We start from the raw sequence: 19730 nt of genomic DNA, 5'->3' as shown, positions 1-19730 counted from the left end.
GAGTCACAAGGCGTGTCTGCCTTCTCTCAATGGGTCACTTGTATGGCTGATGGTCCTTAATGGGCCATCAAGCAGGCTAGGCAGAGCTGACACCAACTTGTCTGGGGTGTCACCCAGAAGCATAGCACAAGTTTGAACTACAGACAGTATAGAGCAGATGTGGGCAAACTACGGCCCGTGGCCACATTCGGCCCGCGGGACCGTCCTGTCCGGCCCCTGAGCTCCCGGCTTGGGTGGCTAGTCCCTGGCCCCTCCCCCACTGTCCATCTTCCCCCACAGCCACATTGCCGTGCAGGCAGTGCTCTGGCCCACCGCTCCTACTGGGCAGCATGGGGATCGTGGCTGGCTCTGGCTGGGTGGCGCGGCTGCGAGCTCCTGCTGCTGGTAAGAGGGTAGGGAGCGGGGGGTTGTGTCAGGGAGCAGGGAGTCCTGGGGGGCAGTCAGGGAGCGGTTGGATGGGGAGGAGGTACTTGGGGGGGGGCAGTCAGGGGATGGGGAACAGGGAGGGTTGGGAGTGGAAGTCCCAGGGGGCCTGTCATGGGGCAGGGGTGTGGATAGGGGTCTGGAGGGCAGTCAGGGGACAGGGAGCAGGGGGGGCTGTATAAGGGGGTGGGATCCCAGGGGGTAGTTAGGGGTGGGGCGTCCCGGGCGGGGGTGGTCAGGGGACAAGGAGCAGAGGGGGGTTGAATAGGGGGTGGAAGTCCCAGGGGGGCTGTCAGGGGACATGGAGCAGGGGGGTTGGATAGGGGTTGGAGGTTCTGAGGGGGGCAGTCAGGGGGTGGGAAGTGGGGGGGGCAGAAACAGGGGCCAGGCTGTTTGGGGACGCACACCCTGCCCTCCATACAGTTGCACAACCCCAATGTGGCCCTCGGGCCAAAAAGTTTGCCCACCCCTGGTATAGAGCCAATACTTATAACTTTATGCATGGATCATTTTTGTATTTATAGATAGCATAATCATAACCAGCAAAACATAACCTTGTCTTAGACACCTTATTTGACACCCTTTATACAAGATTTGGTGCCACTACAGGACCTTGGAAGCAAGGAGTATTCTCACCTGAATCCCACCCAAAGCTTGCACACAGCAGGACTAGCATGCAAGGGGGAGAATGCAACCCCTGAAGGTGAGCTTCCCCTCCACCCTGAAGCACAATACATCCCCCCGGTATGACTCTGCATAACCCACATAGAGGCCAGTGCCTGAAAGAGACAATGAAATCTTTATTTAAGATCCCATATCTAAAGCGCAGCATGGGTGAAAACACAAAAGTGCTTAAGTGAGATGTGCACTAACAGCTATTAAAGGCTGCTGTTGAACAAAGATGGAGGATGACGTTGCCATAGAATACTTACTTATGTTCTTATGTACTAGATCTCATAGACAGGATGGCACTAAAAGGTGAAGGGCCTTGAAGATGAGTACAGAGGTGTTTTGCTTATTGTGATGGGGAAGTGGGAGCCCATGGAGGGGCACTATCAGGGGTGGCATCCCAGAGCAACAAGTCAGGAAGATGATTCTAGCAGCAGTGTTTTGAACGGACTTGAGTGGGGCAAGGAAGGAGGAGGCAAGGACAGAACGAAGGAAATGACAGTAGCTATGGTATGAGATGATGAGGGCTTGGACAAGAGCATGTTCTGTGGCAAGAGGTGACAGGATTTACATACAGACTGGAAGGGTGTCAAGAGGGCCGAGTCAAAGATTATGCCCAGATTATGGGCCTGTGTCACAGGGAGGATAATGGCTGAAATCTTCTGTTTATCCATACTGCAGGGCACAAACTTCCACATGTTGCCCTTCTAGTGTGTCTCAAATCCAACTTGCAGGAACACTTCATGGTGGTGCATACAATAAGTTCAGTCTTGATGCCCGTTCAGTCATTGTTGTCTCTGCTGAGGTTGTCAGTCATGGCAGAGCCTTTTCTAATGTGGGCACTTGTCCAGTGGGAACTGGACTGAGATCAGCAAAAAACCAGCAACAGAAGATAATTTTTTGGTTATGTCTGACCTGAGTTGGATTTATACTGGCAACCTAGAAGTAAAGGATTCTGTATGGCATCTGCAATCCCTGAGCTATCTAGCCTCTGCACAACACTCAGCTCAAAGCTTGCTTATTTATTTACTTATTTATGATTCTCATTCTAAGTTTGCTGAGTGCTATTCTTAATGAATGGAAAGCAAAATACGAGAACAGAATGAAGGGTAAAGATCTGATGACAACTCATGGGATCACCTTACATTCTGTTAATAATAGGCACACAGAACTGATACTAGTTGTTTGGGTACGCAGGAAAATGGGTAAAAGAATTCTTAGCTTATAATACTGTGCAGAAAAATAACTCTTTGAGGACCAAGTCCTGATCTGTTTGAAAATAATAGGTCAGGTTCTGCTCTTAATTAAGATGGGCTGAATGTGGAGTAACTTAACTAATTTCAGTGGAGTTACTTTGGCTATACACTGGCGTCACTGAAAAGAGAATTTGGCCCAATGGGAGTTTGTCATTGACTTCACTGGATTCAACCTTAATCAGTAAAGAAATGTCCTGTACCTTTTTATTGTTTTCTGAACTTTTTAAAATGAAAACATTGTTTCATTAAAGCCACAAGTCTTCTGTGTATTTATAGATCTCAGACTGTGGAATTCTAAACAGCAACAAGTGCAGGGGCAGGTTGCAGCCCAAACATTTGAGCAGACCACACTGCAGCCTGCTCCTTCATGGCTGACTCAACACATACTGAGTCTCTTCCAATTTCTGCTCTTGAACCACCAGCAGTTACAGGCATTTTAGTTGCACTTTGATTGTGGTCAGTTTTGGGCCTGAAGAACGGTGGACAGATCTGTTTATCTATCGGTATTCATAGCTCACCAATCATCACAATATGTAGGTGTTGTGTATATAACTTTAAAAAGCACCCCTTAAACTATGGGAAAATTCATACCTGAGCTTCAAGACTCAGGCCTGTCTCAGTTCAGTTTAATCAAACCTTAATGCTAGCAAAAATTTAAGAAGGGAGGTTTAACCTCCGTGCTTCAGTACTTAAGCCATCTCTAACTATTAGAGGTCAGGTTGAGACCTAATGTGGGGGAGCAGATTATCCCACATTTGCCTACTGTGGGGTCCTTTCACTTTCCTCTGAAGTAGCTGGCACTGGTCACTATTGGAGATATGATACTGGACTAGATGGATCTTGGTTCTGATCCAGCATGGCAATTCCTATGTTCCAAATCCAAACAATCCTAAACTTGGGAGAGGTTCAGGTCTGAAATTTACTGCTCAGCCCCATCTCTAACTACGACTTAGATTTCTACAGTAAATACTTGATATGTAAACAAATCTCCTAAATTCTAAAGCAGATGACTGATGCAGCTCTGACCTGAGAAAGTTGATGTATAAATAAAAATATAAGAAACAGACAGCTGTTGTTTTCCACCGCTTGTATTTTGCCTTGGTTTAATTTGTTTTTGGTTGCATGACTCTCAGAAAGCTAACTGAGAAGGTAGAAATGATTGAGTCTGCTGCTTACAGTTTCTCGGATCAAAATGTGTTGCCATTAAATTTGTTCCTTTTATTTTTTTGCTCAGAATATATCTCACTGATTTCTTTCATGACAGCACACAACATTCTTTTGATCATCACATATAAATGTTTAATCTTTGTTTCTGTTATACGTGCAGATGAAAAGTCTGTATTAATGTTGTGCTTTCTTTCAGGGGCTGGTGTTTTTTTCCTTTCTTGTGCCGAAGGAGAGCAGATCAGCTTTCTGTTCGACTGTATCGTTCGTGGCATCTCCCCGACGAAAGGCCCTTTTGGGTTGCGTCCAGTCCTACCAGGTTAATATAGGAAGTATAGAGTAACCGTGCAAAGTAGGAACTTGCCATGTCTAGCACTTATTGCTCAGATTGGAATTACAGCTTGCAGACACTTGATGGGCATGGACAGTGCAAAGTGATTTTCATTCTGAAATGTCACATTACAGATTTATCAGTTGAATGTCCCAGATTCCCTTGCTGCTCTAGCTCATTCATATTTCTGCTGCTGCTGGCCTTTGCCTGGTCTTATCTAACTGCACCAAAATATAATATTCTGAATAGGGATGGGCCCAAACCAAATCTGCGGTTTGAATAGTCCCAGTTTGAACCTAGATCCATATCTAAATCAGGCTGCTGGTTGTAATATTGAAAATTTTGCTGAGCCAAACCCCTAGAATACTAATTTTGGGGCTAGATGACCTCTCAAGCCCATTCCAAAGCCCACTGAAATCATTGGAAAAACTCCCAATGAACTTCTAGCGCTTTGGACCAGGCCCGTTCATCCTGATCTCACTCTTGCAGTTCAGGCTCTTCTCTGGTGAGTAAGGATTAAATTCCTTTTTCTGTTTTGTGGTATATGCTGCATGCACTGTAATGTTGAGAGAGAAATTAGATGTGATCTTGCGGGAGGTCTATCACCTTTTGGTTTTAGTAGGTGAGGAAATGTAATACGCAGTTAGAAGGAGTATGTCAAGCAGGGCAGGAAGGTGGAAGATGAGCCTGTAGAACAATAGCTGTGCAGTGTCTGTGGTGAAGGAGGAAACTTTTAAAATGGTGGAGGGCGGGGGGGCTTTCACATTTTTAGCAAATGTTTGTACGTCCATAGTTAGGGGTATTTAATGGCTTTCATGATAAGAATAATTTTACAGGATTTTTATCATTGCTGTAAACATGCAAACAAACCAATCTCTTGTGTTGAAATGTGATATGAAAGATTTACAGTAGAACCTCAGAGTTGCAAACATGAGTTACCACCCACCTCATTTGGAACCAGATGTACACAATCAGGCAGCAGCAGCGAGAGAGAGACACACACAGCATTTTTCTTCTGCATAGGCAAGTTTCAAAGCTGTATTAAGTCAATGTTGTAAACTTTTGAAAGTTATAACATTTTTTTCAGGGTTACGAACATTTCAGATTTCAGAGTAGCAGCCGTGTTAGTCTATATTCGCAAAAAGAAAAGGAGGACTTGTGGCACCTTAGAGACTAACCAATTTATTTGAGCATAAGCTTCCGATGAAGTGAGCTGTAGTTCACGAAAGCTTATGCTCAAATAAATTGGTTAGTCTCTAAGGTGCCACAAGTACTCCTTTTCTTTTTGCGAATATTTCAGAGTTACAAACAAGCTCCATTCCCGAGGTGTTCGTAACTCTGAGGTTCTCCTGTAGTTTGGATGTGAAATTTTTGGAAAGATAGAAAAAACCTCTCAGTCCTACCACTTTAAAATTAGATGCATATTGTATACAGCACTTGATTAATCTTTTGCTTCCTTGAAATCAATGCTTCTATGCTACTGTAAATAAAACCAGTGAGAGAAAGGCAAATCAGGCTCATAACAGCTCACTAATTTTATATGCTGTTTTTTGCATTTATAATGTAAACATTAATTCATTTAAAAATGCCAAACAATTAATTCATAATTAAGTCTTTTTGACATGTACAAAAGTGGTTGGGATGTTCAGATTTATAATTTTGTCAGTTAGGGTATACTCAGAAAATTGTAATTTACATAAAGACTTTTATTATGGACAGGCAAAAACAAATTATTTAATTACATACAAACTTATTTGGTCTCCAAAAGAGGTTCAATTTGATAAAGAATTATGACTACTAAAGAAAGAAACCTTAATTCTAACTTTTGAGTGCTTGACTTTTGCAAATTTCATATTCTTTTAACATATTTTTTTTATATAATTTCCTTTTTTAAAAAAAAAAATTAAAAGTTATAAACAAAAATTCCATCATGTAGAACTATGATAACCCTATTTTTTGGCCACCTTTCCTGGCTCCAGTTTCTAACCCTTTCTCACCCTTGAGCTCCAGCCCCTGTTCCCTAACCCTGCACCTCTTCCTATGCCTCATGTTGCTTCTCATACCCCTCTGCATTCCAGTTAGGCTGTTTCCTCCTTCTCCACCATGTTGCCTTGGGGAGCACTAAGAGTACAAGAAAGATGATTTCCCTGTTCTCGATTCCTGTGCGTGGTGTCAGAGCAGTCCCTAGCTGCCTGGAACAGCAACTGCAGGAAGGCCTGGGTCAACTATGCTCAGTGTAGATGGAGTCTTCAGAGAATTTAGCTGTCAAACTCTAACAAGTCGCTACTGAGCACGTGTGAACTGCTGTATTTTCAGAGGCTGATAAGACAGCTATAGCTTCTCAACAAAGTGGTTGTAAGAATTTTTTTTTAACACGGGCGAAGCAACCTCTTTTCCCCTGATCTCATTCTTGGAAACAGCTTAACCATTTTATCTGAAACTTTACAAAATAATCCAAACAAATTACTGATAATCATTAAGTTCCAAATTGAGGCAAACTTCTGGAATGGTAAATTCCACCCTGAATTGTTTAAGTTGGGCAAAGTTATCAGCAACTGAAAACTGGTTCTTATAATGGAAAGTGCCACTCCCTGTGCTGCCTATAATAAATTTTGAGACAAATGGTGCCGCCCTCTGTTAGTCCAGATTGATCATAACCTGCTCCACTGGAGTGACACTAACTTCAGGGGAGTTTTTTAGATTTATATTAGTGTAACAGGGAGCAGAATTTGGCCCTGTGTTGGCTTTGTACAGTATATTAGGATTTACATGTCTAGGAGCCAGTTCTGCATTAGTTGCATGCCCAAATCTCCCTTTGGCTTTAATGGGAGTTTTCGGTGTGCGAGGAATACATACGAGACCCATATTGGAACAGATTTGAAAGAGGTAATCCAATAGGTTGAGTAAATAGTAGTTTTCCCCACTAGTTTTTTATTGTCTAGAAAGTACAGAACAGCAGCTACCGTTGTCTGTTGTCTACAGTGTAGTTCATACTCTTCTTTGAGAGAATAAAATGTGCAGCTACAAGACGTGAACAAGAAGCAAAACGAGAAAGCAGGAATAATCAGGGTCTCTAATGACAGACAGGAGCTTATGAGAACTGGGAGAAGTATTTTACCCATGTCATAGCATTGCAGAATTGATTTGGGTGCGTTTACAGCTTATTTGGCTGTTTTGTCTTCTACTGAAGCATCAGAATTGGCTACTCCTTATGCAGGCAGCCAGAACTGAGGATTGCAAAGCATATATATCTGTGAACAATGGGGTACTTTTTTCATTAAGCTAATACAAATCAAAGAATTATAATATAAAAACCACCAGTGAAATGATTAAAACTGACAAGAGTCAGTGTGATGCGTTGTCTGTTGTTCTTGCTGTTAAACTCCCCCACCGACCCACACAGAGCACTAGGGAATGTCCGCTCCTCCTGTATGCTCTGCAGCAGTGGTTCACTAATAAACATTATTCTTAGAGCTGGCCATATTCCTGCTGATAAAGATGTTGGGCAGACAGAGGGAAACAAAAGTACATAGATCTCTTGAGGCACTTGAAACGTGTCAGACTGCGGGGACGGTGACAGAAACGCTCTCAATTTTTTCTTTTTTTTCCCCCTGAAGATTGAATGTGGTTATAGAAAATTGTCGCTTTGTTGACTAATCGATTCAGACACTGCCATTGCAGCTCATCCTGCTGCCAAACTCCCCCTTTAATTAAAAGGGCCAGACCCTCACATGGTGTAAATGGTGTAGTCCCATTGAAGCCAATAGGGCTACACTGGATTGCGCTTTTTTGATATTTTTAGTGGCCTGCTATCTCCCAAAACTTGGGCGTAATTGTACTTTGGTATAAAAAATCCTCTGTGGATATAGATAAGTATGTATACTTCCCTCTGTTCTCTATCTGTTGTTTCAGGATTTATACTATATCAATCACTCTGGATGCCTAAGCATCTGTGGGCCGTTTTTCTGTCTTTTCCCTGATTTTCCTAGCTTTCCACTGTCATCATTCCTGTACAGAAATCAAATTGTGATCTACCATTCTTCACCTCCCACATCAACACTTCAGCTAATATATCCATCTAATGTTCCAAAAAATGCATCTATAGATTTTTCTACGGCCTCATCGTCAGCCGCAGCCAATATATGGTTTTAAAATTTATTCTCCCACCTATGAATTTTGAATGCTTCACAGATACATGTAATATTGTCATAGTAGATTGGAAAATGTACATGGCTGTAATCAGCAGTGAATGGCAGAACAATATACGGATGACTGTATGTGGACATATGGAAAGCAAATTAAAAAAAGGTGACCTGACTAGCTTGTATTATTGTAAGAGGCATATCTTTGCATGCAACTGCATTTCAGACTTGTGTTTATCAGGTGCCATTCAAAAGTTTAAGACGTGTGTTAAAATGACACAACCTATCCTAACTTCTGTGTAGTGCTGGAGATTCATGTGCAGACTAGTTTTCCTTATCAAGTATTCTATTACACAGAATGTACTGTATTACTTGAAAAGGTCAGGTTGCCAGCAGCTGCATACTGTATCTGGCAAGAGTATCAAAATCCACCCAGTCTGTTGAAAGGAATATGTTAAATAGATAAATCAGCCCTGCACTTTAGCTAACTAGATCTAAACTTCCTTGTAGTGGATTATACTCAGAAATACTCAAGTTATTAATATTATTTACATTTACATTAATTAATGCAAAGTCATGTTAATACATTCTTTCTTGGGGCTTTATTTATGAAATCTTCTGAATGGCGTAATTTGGTTGGTTTAGAAGTTTAAGTATGAACTAGAATTTCTTTCCACAATTTGCTGATGGATTTTGGATTTTTGCCTTTGACCACCCCTCTCTGACTACTTAGAACTTAGAGACATGCCTCCTTGACAGCCTCAAGAAGGAAAAGGGTCCGTAATGTTTGCTTAATGTAACAAAGGCGTTTTTGCGAAGAGAGAGAGAATTTAGTGCAGTGAAAGGAGTCAGATTGAATTTTCCACTATCCACAGAATAGGTATAGACTGGGGAAGCAGCAAGTCAGCTTCCCCAAGCTTCCTTCCAGTATGTCTATGGATAGGAGGAAATGATGATGTACACCTCTCGTAGCCTTTTATGTGCAAAGTTCACAGAGCATCTTTGCTAAATGGTGCTCTGTCATTATTAAATATTAACCCTAAGAAAGTGTAGGGGCACAGGGGAAAGTATAAATTGGAAAACTAGCATATTGTCTTGTTTTTATTCACAATAGTGATAATTTGTCTAATTAAAAAACATCCAATTTCCAAAGGTGGTGGCCTTAATTGCATGCATAAGTGGGCACATAGCTACGCAAACGTGGCCATTATATGTTTAGGTGCATACTTGTTTGCTCAAATGCAGGATTTGCATGGGTAGTTTAGGTATTCAGTTTTGAAAAGTATAGTTCAGTTGTGTAGAAAATATAATGAACTTTTGGTACAAAAGTATTTTCCTGATCCATGCTTTCTTTTCTAATATACATACTTTAAGAAATCTGGTGTATATGAAACTTGTTCTACATTTGAATAACCACTGTGATGCTTTGGAATGGATCATTCAAACAAATACACACATCTCTATAATAATTAACCCATTATACATCAATCCAAAATAAAATTTAGAAGGAAAAGATGTGATAGTTCACATTTATTATTAATTATTATTACATATAGTATTTGTTGATGGAGCAACATGTGAGCATTAAAGACACAACCCCAGCCATGAAGATGTTACAGTCAAAGAGCTTGATCCTGCAGCATTTTAAATTGCAGCAGCATCCCCAGGCTGCCCTATAACTGGAATGTCTGCAGTGTTACGGCCCCATTTCAGCATGCCCTTGGTACACTTACTGTGTCAGGGCTCGTGAGTGATGATGTGCATGGGCTTATGGTTGTTAGCTTTATGGCTGTTGTCCACGGTGCCTGTGCTGAGGGAATCCTCCTTCAATCAGACATGGAGCTTCTTAGGTCCCATTTACACTCTCTGTCCCTTTTTACATGATGTAAAGGGGCTGAACCAGGTGTAAGATCACCCTACACTTGTAACAGCAAGGATCTGACTGACACATGCAAAGGAAGGAAATGCAGAGATTAAGGCTGCTGCTCCATCCTTGACTGATTTTTGTAAAACAATGTAACATAACACAGTAATACATTTTTATGGCACCTATAATGCAAGGACATCTCAAAAAGTTACGGATTCATCTTTTATGGATCAAAATAAATGACTAATTTTAAAATAATTGATTTTATTAAGGCTTTTGACATGTCCCACATGACCTTCTCCTAAACAAACTAGGGAAATGTGGTCTAAATAAAATTACTATAAAGGGTGTGCACATCTGCTTGAAAGGCCACAGTCAAAGAGTAGTTATCAATGGTTCCCATAGCTGGTAGGGTCCAGCAGGAGTCAGTCCTGGGTCCAGCACTCCACAATATTTTCATTAATGACTTGGATAATGGAGTGGAGAGTATGCTTATAACATTTGCAGATGACACCAAGTTGTGAGGCATTGCAAACACTTTGGAGAGAGGGTTAGAAGTCAAAACAACCTTGATAAATTGGAGAATTAGTCTGAAATGAACAAAATAAAAAATTCAGTAGAGACAAGTGCAAAGTACTGAAGTTAGGAAGGAAAAATCAAATGCAAAACGGGGAGTAACTGTCTCGGTAGTAATACAGCTGAAAAGGATCTGGGGGTTATAGTGGATCACAAATTGAATCCTGGAATAGGCTTTCAAGGGAGTTTGTGGAATCCCCATCTTTGGAGGTTTTTAAGACCAGGTTGGACAAACACCTCTCAAGGATGGTCTAGGTTTACTTGGTCCCACCTCAGTGTAGGGAGCTGGACTAGATGACCTCTCGAGGTCCCTGGCAATCCTACATTTCTGTGATTCTACATAGTGCTCATTCCATGGTCTTGGAGCTTTTAAATACATGAATAAAATGTCACAGTATGAAAGTATTCAAAATATCCCACAATGGACTGCTCAGCTGGTTCTAATGAATACCCACCAACGCTCATGATAAAAATAAAATCCCTCCATCATAGGTATCTCAGTCAATTCAACCTTCACATAACCCCCTGCTAATTGACCAGGAAAGTAGGGCCAGGGGAAGATTTCAGCAGCTGATGCGCAGCTTTCTTTACACAAGGGGATCCATTTCTGTTTGGAAATGATGAAGTATTTTTCTTAATTTGAATGTTTGCATGAATCTAAGTGCTTAGATACTATGGGCTCAGGTGTATGGACAACCTGGGTGGGGGGGGGAGAGAGAGAGAGAGAGCGAGCTAGTGTTCGTGAAATGATTCTCTGGCTAGAGCTCTAATAAGATGTTGCGTGGGAAGATGCTGTAAAAACTTCCTCAGACAGCTATGTCCAGACCGGTCATCCTATCGCTGTCCTGGGATTCTCTGGAGCAGAGACTGCCTGTCATGGCAAGTTATTACACATTGTTTAGTGGTTTTGTATTGTGCACAAATGGGGTGTAGGATGACACCACCAACCCGTTTTGTCTTGTGACCTAAACCAGTATTTTTAAAAAAACAAACAAACAATTCTCCGGAGATCAGAAGCCTTAATGCACTTTAACCCACGTTTCCTCCTAGCCCATCTTAATCGGTTCTTTCATATAGATTCAGTCTGGTTTTGTTCACTCACTCACTATACCAGTCTTGCACTTGAAGTGCTTTGTAAAACTTATCTCTGCTGAACTACATCCCCTTTTGGATGTGAGAGCACGTGAATAGAGACAGCAGAAGAAACCACAGCATGAAGAGCATGCCAAAATGGAGGGGCGTTACAGCTAACAGCTCTGCACCCTCAGGTCGTGGACAGATACAAGCAGCAATTTGCAACCTGGTATACAAAGAGCCAACTCCTCGTTTAGATATGTCTGAGTTGAGCCATGAGGACTGATGGAGAAATCTTGCAATTTACACTAGCAAGGTTCCCACTGTATGCAACTGGAGTTTTGCTTAAGTAAAGATGTGCAGGATTTGGTCCTAATCAATGCCTAAAATGGGATGGGTTGCAGGGGGATAAGGGTGGGGTCACAGACCCAGCCTCCAAAAAAAAAAAAAAAAAAGTCTTTGGCGATGCCTCTGAGACATGTCACTAGCAAAGAGGGTTATAAAGTCAGTGGACCTCAGGATGGCCTGGAGTTGTGAAATGGGAGTGACGCTGACTTTGTTCCAGTCATGATCATTGATAGACCCAGCATTTCTTTGAGAACACTTTAAGCCCTGTCACTTGCAGAGCAGCTTTAATGTTCAATATAAGTATCTATAACTAATACCTAGTATACCCAATTCATTCTGTCAGTGGGAACCAGGCTACTGATCTGCAGAAATGAAAAGCCCACCTGGATGGGGAGGAAAGCTAAAGAGTGCGTCGTGACTGTAACCTCTTTTCCACCAAAGGGCTTAGGGCCAGCTGATGCAGCCCAGAAAGTCAGTGGTGAGGGTCAGGGCAAGGGATCTGTGAGATATTTTGATTGAGCTCATTCAAGTACTTAAAAGGTTGTTACAAGGAGGGGAATAAAAATTGTTCTCTTTAACCTCTGAGGATAGGACAAGAAGCAATGGACTTCAATTGCAACAGGGGTGGTTTTGGTTAGACATTAGGAAAAACTTCCTGTCATGGTGATTAAACACTGGAATAAATTGCCCAGGGAGGTTGTGGAATCTCCATCACTGGAGATTTTTAAGAGCAGGTTAAACAAACACTTGTCAGGGATGGTCTAGAAGATAATACTTGATCCTGCCATGAGTGCAGGGGACTGGACTAGACGATCTCTCCAGGTCCTTCCAGTCGTACGTCTCTATGATCTCCTGGATGTCCTTGGCTGGTCCTATACAACCCTGGCTGAATTGCTAAGCCTACTGTCTCCAAAGGTGGCCAGTAATAGCTGTCACATGGTTGTGAATGTCTCCATTGATGCATCTGCACTGTAGGAATGAACCAAGCCCGAGTCTTTGAGAATGGAGAAACACAATGTAAAAACATGGAAATCTTGGTTTCCACAGTTAGAAATTGTTCATAATCTCAACCAGCCCATGAACAGCAATGTATTTCTCTGTTTATCCTTCCTCTCTTGTTAAATGATTCCGTATATATTTGTTACAGATGCTGTGACTATCAGTGTGAGCAGGAATGTGGTAACTGCAGCTGTGCCAAAGCTAATCTGTATTGTATCTCACATTTGCTTCTTTTCCTGTGTAATTATGAGACCAACTGAAACTTCTATGAGAATGAGTTAGCAGCCCATATACACTGCAGCTGTTAAACATGCCGTACATTTTTAAGATGTTTACAGTAATCTTGTCAAATTATTCTCAAGAATATAATAATGATTGCTACCAACATCTGGTTTTATCATGCGTGGCTGGAAAATGAAGCGATACAGAGAAGAATGGCATGTTTTCCGAGGAAGGTGTACACTCAAGTTTGTGAAGTGTTCAATACCTTCTCCCCTACCACAGGAGGTGGTGGGATCCTCTCTCATTGTGACATTTCATTGAGCTAGACTGGCTAAACCAGTAGAAAATATACTATAAGCATATAAGCAATAGTCCTTTATAGGCAAGGTCTAATTGACCTTTTCTCTGTCTAATTTTTACAAGGTTTTAAAAAAACACGTATGCTGGTATCCTTTTAAATAGCTGGCCCAGATGACCTCTTGAAGTCCCTTCCAACCTCGTATTTCTATTATTCTAACTTGCATGGTAGCAAAAATATTACTGTCTTTGAATTAGTTTATAAATCCACACCAGAAACTCTCAGAGTGAAAACCCAGCCCCCACTGAAGTTAATGGCAAAACTCCCATTGACTTCAGTGAGGCCAGGATTTCACCCTTAATTTTAAAGGTCACATACTCTCTTCTTAATCCCCCAGATCTAGGTTCTCATCTGGGCACTCAACTGCCCTTGATTCCAGTGCAGTACCTTTCAGGATCAGTCCCCTAGTTACTACTTTTGCTGACTTTAGGTTAGATCCTGAAAGGTACTGGGCACTCAGAACTCCCACTGATTGCTCAGTGCCTCTCCAGGTCAGGCCTAAAGGTCACTTGTCCCATATCCTATGACCTTTTGGAGAGGGGAAATAACAAGATAAAAAGTTTGTCAGTGAGATGTTACTTAGGAAGGTAGCCTATGCAAACACATGACAAGGTTTGCTAAAGCCCTACAGTAGAAGATGCAGTATAACATTTTGTTGTTTTTCTCTCAGTAGTTTCACTGACTTTTTCAAAAACTTACCCATTTGTTCCTTTCTTAAAGATCCAAGCGCAAATCCAGCCTACATGGAGGAGAGAGTGGCCCACGAAGCTTTGCAATTAGAAAAGCGTCTGAGCCTACTATCCCATTCAAGTCGCCAGGGCAGTGGAGGTAAGAAGTGCCTACGATCAAGCTATGATACAAGTCTGGATTTTATTTCAACGGTCTTTTTCTTGAGGCTTTTGACATAAGAAAACCATAGCTTTTTAAAATATTGAGTCTTCCAAATGTATTGGACAAGGTCACTCTCTTAGCTCCCTTTGCTTTAAGGGCATGATCAAAAGTCCACTGAAGTCCGTGGGACTATTTCTGTTGTCTTCAGTGGGTTTTGGATCAGGCTCCAGAGCCCCAAGTCAGGAAGGTACGTAAGCATGTGCATAACTTTAAGCATGTGAGTAGTCACATTGAAGTGAGCAGTCTCGTTGAAGTCAGATATGTGATTAAGTACCTTGCTGAATTAAGGCCTATGGCATGAAGTGACTTGCATAAGTCACACAGCAAATCTCTGGCATGGTGAGGAACAGAACCTTGGTTTCCTGTCCTTTGACGTTAAACCCTTCCTTTTTCTGTGTCTTTGGGCGCGTGTATGCATGTCAGTCTTAAAGACATTTACATGTGGAGGCATAATTTGGTGCTTAGTGTTTCTAAATATACATTTACTTCCAAATATTTTTAAAAGCCAATAACCATTATAACTTGCTTTGTCCTCAGTAAAAATCTTCTTTGTAAATAGATTCACACATTCCAGGGTGTATTTCTTGTGCTATGCTCTGGATTTATTGTTCTGATTTTTACTTATTATATACCTTCTGGTAATAAAACTAGATCTTCCCATCTGGAGCCAAAGAACATGAAAAACAACAGTCAAGAGTCAATGAACATAGTGGGGAAAAAAAGGTTAGATTTAGGGGGCTATATTTTGATTTCCTTTGCATCCGTGCAAATCCAAAGTGACACCACAGAGTCCAATGAGGTTACCATTGTAACTGAGAATAGAATTTGATTCATGCTCAGAGCATTGAGTGATGCAAATGGACACAGCACCAATGATTTCAGCAGAGGTATACCTATTTACACCAGCTAAGAATCTGTTCCACCAAGTCTAAAATTAATACTAACAAAATGACCCATTGTCTACCCATTAATTTCCATTCTTAAGTAAAAGGGCAGAAAATCACTTTCTATACCATAATACCTAAAATGGGATGAAAATGCCTGGCTGTCCTTACCATGACAATTCATAGCCTTTTCTTAGTTTTCCACTTCCAGTGAGTGCTTCAGGTATGTATGACCTTCTGTGCAAATACTCTTGCTACAGCTACTAGTGGGGAAAAATAGTTTTTCAATCCATGCATAAATGTATCATGGCGGGATATGTGTATATATTATGAATACAAAACTGTCATCATAGCCATATCGGTTACATTTTCATCTGCTCACGTGATGTATAGTTTTGTTTTTCTTTGGAACGTGGTAGAGTTTAGTTTCGGGTCTATCAGCTAAAAGATAATCTCGAGCTGAACAATTGATTTTTATATCTGATGCCTTTAAAAATGTTGACTTTGCAATTGTTCAATTAAAATTCATTGATAAGAGATAAAAAGCATCAAACCAGCCTTGGCATGGGTGATGGACTAGATGACCTCTTGAGGTCCCTTCTTGCTCTACATTTCAGGGATTTCTATGAAACAGAAACTCATTCAACAGCTTCAAATCAAATACAAATGTTGAAATCTAATATACAGCTCGTGGCAATTTAGAATTAAAAGTTTATATTTTGGAACATCCTCAGATATTTTGAGGTCATTTGGCCTACTTCTCCTCTCTGGTGTAGGTTAGGAATAGCTGAACTGAAGCCAGTGAAATAACACTGGAGTAGAATATATGCTGATGTATATTTTACCCCAGTGTTATGTAATTGGCTTCACTTCAGCTATTCCTGGTCTACACCAGAGAGGAGATTCAGGCACATAATCTTCAATTTTAGCATAGAATGTGATATATTTTCAGAGATACAATACATTTACACTAAGGGCACCAAGTTGTTCTTGAATCTTTTTCCAGGGGTACAAATTGTAAGATGCACTCTGTTAATATGGCAGAACCAGCCCTCCCCTGAGACAGATAGAATTCCATGGTCCTCTCTGCTTATTTGTCCTTTCCTTGCTTTTAGTTTAATTATATTTTGAACATGGGTTGATCTAGTTTCTTTTATTTCAGGAGATGATAGAAGCCTGTCAAGTTCGTCTTCAGATACCAGCCACTCGGACGCTAGTGTTGGGAGTAGGTTAACAATTTGGCCTGAACAGTCTTCGGCCAGCACCTCTCAAGAGAGTCATGGACTGGTACCTGCAAAGGGCATTCATTTTGGGGAAGAAAAAACGCTTGCAGAAGGGGCACGTGGCACCACCAAACCACCTCCTAAGCCTCTTCGGTCTAGACAGCTACAGGAAATAGGTCGTCAGAGTTCTTCTGACAGTGGGATAGCTACTGGTAGTCACTCTTCTTACTCTGGAAGTTTCTCTTCCTATGCTGGGAGTCTGGATATTTGCCATGGTGATGAGTTTGGATCATTGCTTAGCCTGCCATTGAACCTTCCTTCAGATCAGAATTTATGTACTTGCCTGCACAGTGAACCCCAGAGGAGCTTGGGCTCAGAATATCAGGTTCCTAGCCCTGTCAGACATATTTATGACACACCCAGGAGTTTATTACAGGCAGCTGCTATAGATGTACAACACAAGAGTGCGGATTCCACCCAACCAAAGGACCAGGACCCAGCACCTCAAGGCATTAGTGACCCTAAGGTGCTGGTACCACACTCGGAAACACGGATGGCACCTGAGCAGAGCCAAGACAGGGGGAGGCATGCATCCTTACTCCCAGAAAGCACCAAAGACTCAAGTGATGAGACATATGTGGATTTTGTTTCGAGGTGGTCAGATGTAAAACCACAAGGACAGGTGTTAGACTCCAAAAGTAGTGAGCTGGCACCACCTAGTGGAGTCCCAGCTGACCCCTGTGAAATATATAGCCCCCACCCTGGGATGGCAAGAGCTCTCTTTTCAGCTTGTCCGATCTGTGGTGGACTAAAGGTAAATACCTAATACTGAGCAGATGCTAACAAAGACTTAAGTACCATATTTAACACCATTAATTTAAATGATGTAAGGATGTAAGAATAGTTGTGAATTGCAGCCTATTTCTTTTTGGGATAATGACATTTGTGCTGTTTTATGGGTATGTTGAAAGATTCAGTAGATGGCAACCTCTCCCCTCCTTAAAAACCATGTCTGGAACAGGAAAACATTGAAACATATAGACCATCAAGCATTGTCTTTCAGTGGACCAGATTCTTTCCTTGGATACACATGAGTGACTCCCATTGACTTCAGTAGAAATGTCACAGGCACATCGGAGGGTTGAGTTTGTCCCGTGATAATTAATTTAGTACAAATGAGGATGTCTTGCTGTTGGTATTCCTTGAGTAGAGTGAAGGGAGGCTGAAAAGGATGGATGATATGCTAGGATAGCCATTTTTTAAAAATGCATATTTATTTTGACAGATAGTTGGTTTGTGCTCATGACTGTAGTATGTGAGCACCTTGTGTGCATGGGGAAGCCAGAATGGTGGCGCTTCTGACTGGTGAAGGAGAACATAAGAGCTACTATATTGGAACAGACTAGTGGTCCATCTGTATCATGACACTAAGAGTGGCCTGTGTCAGATGCTTCAGAGAAGGTGCAAGAAACCCAGAAGTAGCTGGTTATGGGAGAGCCAGCTCTCAGGAAAAGTTCTTCCTAACCATCAATAGTTAGAGGCTGACTTAAGAACTGAAGCATGAGGGTTTGCATACTTTCCTACACTTTTGTTTATTTTAAAATATTTACTATTATGATTCTGGATATTCTTGTTATCCATATAAATGTCTAATCCCTTTTTGAATCCTATTAAATTCTTGGCCTCAGTGATATCTTGGTAATGAGTTCCACGTGCTATTAATGCATTATGTGAAGAAAATATTTCCTTTTACCGGTTTTTTAGAAGATTTTTTTGTGGTGTTTTTATTGTGGTTGCTAAACTGGAACTAGATAAAGCTGTGTTCATGTTGGTGAGGCACAGAAAACCTGGGAAAGAGAGAGAGAGAGAATGTAAAAAATTAGGAACTGAAGTATAAACTGAGAAATCAGGCAAAATTATCTCACTTAGAGAAACAGTTGTTAAATAAGGTAATTTAAGTGTATAATTTTAAATGAGTATGTGGGAGAGAACAGGTTTTCAAATTCAGAAGAAGTTAATCAGCTTGTTGGGCTGTTGGCCTTTTCTTGTCCTGCAGCGCTCTATGTGCTGGTAGTGCAGTCTGTTTTAAAGTCTCTGGGCACTAGAGGATGGTATTGGCACGCTACGTCTTCAAAACTGTAAAGGACTGAAGTCACTACTCCCCCCTTTTCCAGTCCGCTCCCTGACTGGACGATTGATTCTAAATGCATTAGACCAGACATCATGTAGGAGGAAAACTGTGAGGCCACTGTACTTTCAGCCATTCTAACAGTAGGGAAATGTTGGAAAAGGTCTTATGCAGAATGGATGGTAATCTAGAAAATAAACAGTGACATGAGAAATGCTGCCCTCCCTTGAACTTGTTTTAGTACAGGATAAATACTTTTGCTTTTCTTCCCTGCCCATCTTAAAGAACTCTGAAAATATGCTTTACTGAATTGTACAAATAACAATTGTGTTTTTGTTAAAAGTAATCAAAACCATTATAGCAAGATTAGTTATTTTAGAAACGACTACTGGACCCTGTCCGTGCCTTCTTTACATGTAAAATGGTGCAGGCACAAACCCATATTCTGTAATTAAATATTTCCTATTCTACATGCTGTGAATAGGATACATTTGGGATACCACTAGGAGCAAGCTGAATTGAATCATGGATTACTTGACATCAGTTCTCCACATCTATTTGAAGATGTTCAGAAAGCCTTTATTGGGCCAATGTTTTGCATGCTTTTGCAATTTCAGATAAACTCTTAATTAAATTGTGTTGATGTTTTTAAATTCCTGATATTTAGTCTAAGTAAATGAGATGGAGAGAACAGTATAGTCCATAACAGTAATGAAGTACAGCAGCAGTTTTTCATGTTCATCCTTGTTAGTGAACTTTTGCAAATCTTGTAGTCCTTACTCAGGCAAAAGTTTATTTCAATGGTAATTTGACCAAGAAAGAAGGGAGTAAAAATGTCAAGACTGGAGCAAGTACAGGTGTGCGGTGTCCTCTGGCAACAGAACCAGTAAGGGAGGCCAGATTTGGGGTTATGGTGCAGGGGTGTAGACACCTGTGTGTCAGAGAGCTGTGTATCAAGGGACTGAAATGGGTCTGGGATAGAAGATGGAGAATGCTGGATGTGGAGGGTAATATTTGCCTTTTCTAATCAAGAGTGACTCCAGTAGCTAGTTAAGGAGCAAAATCGAGAAGGCTCATCCACTCCACTAGTGACTGGAAGGATGATGACCAGAATGCAGGACATCAACATTTGGCTTGTAAACTGGGAATCTTCCATGCTCAGACGGAAAATATGG

At 41.3% G+C, this 19730-nt stretch overlaps 1 protein-coding gene across 1 annotated transcript in view; it reads left to right on the top strand.

The window, feature by feature from the left end:
* DOK7 (docking protein 7) overlaps positions 1–19730 on the top strand; it is a 108233-nt gene that overhangs the window by 33154 nt on the left and 55349 nt on the right. Inside the window, exons 5-7 of the mRNA XM_073343207.1 lie at positions 3712–3831; positions 14150–14257; positions 16367–17241. Of these exons, the coding sequence (XP_073199308.1) occupies positions 3712–3831; positions 14150–14257; positions 16367–17241 (1103 nt within the window). The remainder of the gene's footprint in view (positions 1–3711; positions 3832–14149; positions 14258–16366; positions 17242–19730) is intronic.

This window comes from Lepidochelys kempii, chromosome 4 (genome assembly GCF_965140265.1).
Source record: "Lepidochelys kempii isolate rLepKem1 chromosome 4, rLepKem1.hap2, whole genome shotgun sequence".
Lineage (NCBI taxonomy): Eukaryota > Metazoa > Chordata > Testudines > Cheloniidae > Lepidochelys > Lepidochelys kempii.
This window is presented reverse-complemented; position numbering and strand designations above follow the sequence as displayed.